Source organism: Electrona antarctica (genome assembly GCF_951216825.1).
Source record: "Electrona antarctica genome assembly, contig: scaffold_46, whole genome shotgun sequence".
Lineage (NCBI taxonomy): Eukaryota > Metazoa > Chordata > Actinopteri > Myctophiformes > Myctophidae > Electrona > Electrona antarctica.
This window is the reverse complement of record NW_027637253.1, coordinates 465,032-471,161: the sequence shown is the minus strand read 5'-3', so window position 1 is coordinate 471,161 and position 6,130 is coordinate 465,032. Positions and strand designations below refer to the sequence as shown.

The 6,130-nt window shown below is 44.6% G+C and overlaps 1 protein-coding gene across 1 annotated transcript; it reads left to right on the top strand.

Annotated features, from left to right (window-relative positions):
* Positions 1–481: 481 nt before the first annotated feature.
* Positions 482–5,603, top strand: LOC306919030 (receptor-interacting serine/threonine-protein kinase 3-like; the record flags this gene model as incomplete). Its single annotated transcript, XM_079531878.1, has 5 exons — positions 482–630; positions 788–974; positions 3,570–3,719; positions 5,041–5,180; positions 5,561–5,603. Coding segments are annotated over 5 exons (669 nt in total), but the record flags the coding sequence as incomplete, so codon positions are not given.
* Between the last annotated feature and the right edge of the window lie 527 nt (positions 5,604–6,130).

Below are 6,130 nucleotides of genomic sequence, written 5' to 3'. Positions count from 1 at the left end.
TGGCTATAGGTGGTCGTAGTCAGGAGATAATTCACCGACAGGGAGTTTAACCACCGAGGCGAAGCTGAGGTGGTTAAACTCCCTGAACGTGAATTATATCCACCACCTAGCCAGATATTATCCCTCTTATTACATTATTATTATTATTATTATTATTATTATTATTATTATTATTATTACATGGCTACTTAACATAAATTAATACATTGACCCAAAACACAACAAAAAAAGTATTCCATAATTCGCGCTGGCTGCGTCTGGCCAGCTGCAGGGCTGGAGCACGTGTAGACAATATGGAGGTTATGCTAAGCATGAATATTCATGGCTGTCATAACTTTAAATGTGTCAAAAGGAACTTAGTCTGCTATAAGTACTATAAATATACTGTATTTGAATGATAGAATGATATAGTTTGGACACTTGTCTTGTACATTTTCTTGTACTTTGTCTCCCTCTAGATTTGAATCTTCCTCTGTGAGAGATGGCAGAGAGTGGCAGAGGGACAATTGGCGACGACAGTCTGGAGAACTGGGAATTCATGGGCGCAGGGGGCTTTGGGTTGGTCCTTAAGGCCACACACAAGCTCCTGGGCATTAAAGTGGCCATTAAGCTGCTTATGACAGATGACAGGTATGATGACAAATTGACAATGATCAAAAAAGCTAAATAATGTATCTATTGATAATTATCTTCATTCACACTATTATTTTATTCATGATCTTAGTCAGTTTCACATTTTGGGTTCTAACTGCTGTCTTTCCCCTCCTAAACTGACCCTGTACTGCAGCTCTGGTACGTCGTATGCTGCCCTGTGTCGCGAGGCAGATTACATGGACGCTGCAGACCAGCAGTTTGTTCCCAGGGTCTATGGGATGTACCGCGGCCGGCCCCCCATGATGGGCAACAAAGAGATGCAGGGTATAGTGATGGAGCTGATGGAGGGAGGCTGCCTGGAGTCCTTTCTGCTCACCAAGGTCTTTATAATTCAACTGAAACTAACTAAATAACCACAACTGAAACTGAAAACGCATCTTCGTCAGCTGAACTAAATCAAAACTAGAATGAAAATACAAAGACGTTAACTAACTGAAAGTGTGTTTACAAAACTAACTGAAATTATACACACAATGCCCTTAGTTTTAGTTTTTTCCTTTAAAACAAATATCTTTTATTGAGTTTTTAGGGGGGGGGTACCCACCTTAACAGGGGCGGGTGGAGGTGCGCGCGCTCAAATACGGAGCCTGTCAAACAGAGCACTGCACACACAGTGGCCTCTCCAATATATGGCAAAGTGTACAGTATGTATCATCTATATGGCGCTGATTATCAAAACATAAAACTGTAATAGTAAATACTAAACAGTGCAGGCACACACGCAAATGTGCGTCGCACAGACCAGAAATGAGAACACAACAGGAGAGGGGGCATCATTGGCACACAACGCAGCAGCGCAGCAGCAGCAGCAGCAGCAGCAGCAGCAGCAGCCCAGCAGCAGCAGCCCAGCAGCAGTGCAGCAACAGCACAGCGGCCCGAGAACACAATACAAAATATAACATTAACACTAGTGGCAGTACAGCAGCCCCACCTTCAGAACACAATATAGAAGACATAGGTCTATATATTATCATCACAGCAGCCAGCAGCAGTTTGGCACATCATCAGATCAGAATACAATCTCGTTTGGGGATAAAGTTTGCATGCTCCAACTGTTACTTCTCTGACACGCAGTTCAAATTCAGCCAGTCAATAGTGGGACACCGCTGAGAGCCACACTGCTGCAGTTAGGTTCTTAATTAAGGGCACGTTTTTGATTGATTGATTGAAATATTTATTAACAGTTTGCAGAATTACAGTACATTTCAAGCACAAACTCAATACAAAGGCTGTTAACTGTGAGTGGACGACCCAATTAAGCAACTTGTTTACAAGAGGGTCTACCATGTTCAATTCATCAAAACATTTAGAGACGTACAAATAGACACTTCTATATAGACAAAGAACAGAACAGGAATTCATCTTAATGGAGGTAAAAAGGGAAAAGAAACATATACAGTGAGGGAAAAAGGGGGGGGGGGGGGATTCACGTTGCTTTGTTTGTTTGCCTTGGAGGAGCTGCGTTGGGTCCCCTTGAGTTGCCTGTGTGGCCGCGACCGTCTCTTGTGTTGTCCTTGCGTTGGGTCCCCAAGTCGGCTCCGTGGCAATACCTTGAGTTGCCTGTGTGGCCGCGACCGTCTCTTGTGTTGTCCTTGCGTTGGGTCCCCAAGTCGGCTCCGTGGCCGTACCTTGAGTTGCCTGTGTGGCCGCGACCGTCTCTTGTGTTGTCCTTGCGTCCGTGTTTGAGGGATTCAGATTTTACGGGAGCCAGTTTCGAATTGCAGCCATCCGTAGGTGCCCTTTGAGAGCGGTTTTGAAGGAGTCAAGTGATTCACATGTCTTAATGACTGTTGGTAGGGCGTTCTACATTTTGGTGGCATAGGAGCGAAAATAATTTAGCGTTCTGAATGCAATGCAAACTAATAGGCGAGTGCGCTCCGGTGCGTTATGCAAAGGGAAAGAATGACTTCTGTCCGTGACAATAATCAATCCTACAGTTTGAATTCTGTACACACGCACACATAGAGCAGAAAATATGATATGGGGAAAACATTTTTTTTATTTTTTTCAACTTTCGACTTCTCCTAATCTGAATCGACTTGTGTTGACATCGATAAATCGATGCATTGATTTCTTTGTGAATGCCCTAGTACAGTGGTTCCCAAACTGTGGTGCGTGACATGAAAAGGCTAATGGTGGTGCTATGGTTTTATTTAAAATATATTAACATATTATGCCAATATTGTGGCAAGTAGGCCTATATGTATAATATAGCCTATGCTGCATATTCAGGTTCATATGATGTGCATATAGGAAATATATGTCTCTATATAGCTTATGCAATCTTTATTTCCATGTGGGGGTGCGTCAGCTAGGTCGGGAGGTAACGGGGTGCGTCAGCTAGGTCAGGAGGTAACAGGGGGTGCGTCAGCTAGGTCAGGAGGTAACAGGGGGTGCGTCAGCTAGGTCAGGAGGTAACAGGGGGTGCGTCAGCTAGGTCGGGAGGTAACAGGGGGTGCGTCAGCTAGGTCAGGAGGTAACAGGGGGTGCGTCAGCTAGGTCAGGAGGTAACAGGGGGTGCGTCAGCTAGGTCAGGAGGTAACAGGGGGTGCGTCAGCTAGGTCAGGAGGTAACAGGGGGTGCGTCAGCTAGGTCAGGAGGTAACAGGGGGTGCGTCAGCTAGGTCAGGAGGTAACAGGGGGTGCGTCAGCTAGGTCAGGAGGTAACAGGGGGTGCGTCAGCTAGGTCAGGAGGTAACAGGGGGTGCATCAGCTAGGTCAGGAGGTAACAGGGGGTGCGTCAGCTAGGTCAGGAGGTAACAGGGGGTGCATGGCCAGAACAGTTTGGGAACCACTGCCCTAGTACACGCCAGGCCTACTTACTCTGACCTTTATGAATCCTGCTGCTGGGGGGGGGGGGATAATAAAGAACTAAAGCTAACACTAAATCCCAAACTATTCTTAACCTTTCTACAGACCCAGTCTAAACCTCCACCCTGGCCCCTGGCGTTCCGTATAGCCCACCAGGTGGCGCTAGCCATGGACTTCCTCCACTGTAAGAAGGACCTTGTGCACATGGACCTGAAACCAGCCAATATCCTGCTGGATGCCGACTTCAATGCCAAGGTACACAATATATAATAATTATACATATCTATATCTATCTATCAGTTAATGACCTGAAACCAGCCGATGTCCTGCTGGATGCCGAGCTCAATTAACCTGACTCCGCCAGATGGGGCAGCAGAGAGTACACTGGTCTGGCGGAGTCAGGTTAGAGCTCAATGCCAATGTATACAATATACATATATGTATCCATAAGTTGTATACATTTATGTTTACTACAGTATCAGTAAATGTATACATATATATTTACTATACAGTATCAGTTAATTAATGCCATGACAACATGACCACTAGGGTTTGATTCACATCTCAAGCAGCGTGACTGATTATCGTCGACTAACACCAAAACTAAATAAAAACTAAGATACGATGACTACTAAATATACTGAAAATGTTGTCAACGAATATAAACTAGAGTAGACCAATATGTCAGGGAGGGACTAGTGGAGAAGAGATCCAGTAGAACTAAATGTTAGGGAGGGACTAGTGGAGAAGAGATCCAGTAGAACTAAATGTTAGGGAGGGACTAGTGGAGAAGAGATCCAGTAGAACTAAATGTCAGGGAGGGACTAGTGGAGAAGAGATCCAGTAGAACTAAATGTTAGGGAGGAGAAGAGATCCAGTAGAACTAAATGTTAGGGAGGAGAAGAGATCCAGTAGAACTAAATGTCAGGGAGGGACTAGTGGAGAAGAGATCCAGTAGAACTAAATCTCAGGGAGGGACTAGTGGAGAAGAGATCCAGTAGAACTAAATGTCAGGGAGGGACTAGTGGAGAAGAGATCCAGTAGAACTAAATGTCAGGGAGGGACTAGTGGAGAAGAGATCCAGTAGAACTAAATGTCAGGGAGGGACTAGTGGAGAAGAGATCCAGTAGAACTAAAATACATGTTATTTTATGCTTGGTTGCACTCGGGTGTTGCACTCTGAAATATAGCAGATCTGCAAGCTCACAATGTGTTCCATTACGACGCCGTCAAGGCTCGCTTAAATACATTTTAGTCGGCTAGGTCAACTTTAGATTTAGTTGACTAAAACTAGACTAAAACAAACTTTTCAAGTGACTAAAGGTGGCCTTACACTAGCCGATCTTTTTTCAATCGATCCCGATCGCGCTTTGAGCTGTCGGGCACCCCCCGAGCGTCAAAAATGCCCGATTATCGGCTAGTGTAAGGCCACCTTAAAATCTGACAAAAACGAAATTAAACTGTATTCAAAGGACTGGCTAAAACTAAATCCAAATTTGCTCTTGAAATGAACAGTTCTCGTCACTGCATGTCCTGCTTAAACAAAATCATAAACGCCTCCTCTTTCTGTCAACAGATAGCAGATTTTGGCCTGTCTACGGTGACCAACAGTGTCAGGTCGACCAACCATACAAACAAAGGAGGCACTCTCTCCTACACACCCCCTGAGGCTTTTGGAGATTCATACCGCCGTGTTCGCTCCTACGATGTTTACAGGTGACTAACTATATCTAGAGACATACCACCATGTTCACTATGATGTTTACAGGTGATTAACTATATCTAGAGACATGCCACCATGTTCACTATGATGTTTACAGGTGATTAACTATATCTAGAGACATACCACCATGTTCACTATGATGTTTACAGGTGACTAACTATATCTAGAGACATACCACCAAGTTCACTATGATGTTTACAGGTGATTAACTATATCTAGAGACATACCACCATGTTCACTATGATGTTTACAGGTGAACTCTAGAAGGAATTATGTTGCTACTACATCAGTCATAAATACAATTAAGTGACACACGTTTTTTTAGTGTGAAAACCTCTTTCTAATGCTTGGATGTATCCCGTCTTTTTATTAGCTACGGTATACTTCTCTGGACCATTCTCACTGGAGAGAGTCCCTATCCACCAGGTAAACTATTCACACGCACGCACGCACGCACGCACGCACGCACGCACGCACGCACGCACGCACGCACGCACACACACACACACACACACACACACACACACAATGTAACATTTCTTGTATTTTATGTAGGGGTGGGTCAGACCTTGTTGAGGTTCCACATTCCAAGGGGACAGAGACCAGATCTTCTTAAAATCGATTTCCAGAAAGCAGCTGGATTAGACGAGCTGGTGGAGCTCATGCAGAGATGCTGGGACTCTGATCCCAACAAGAGACCTTCGTTTGCAGGTAAATCTATTCATACAGAGATGCTGGGACTCTGATCCCAACAAGAGACCTTCGTTTGCAGGTAAATCTATTCATACAGAGATGCTGGGACTCTGATCCCAACAAGAGACCTTCGTTTGCAGGTAAATCTATTCATGCAGAGATGCTGGGACTTTGAGCCCAACAAGAGACCTTCGTTTGGAGGTAAATCTACCTTTGTCACTGCAACAGTGAGAAGCTCTATTGAAATCAC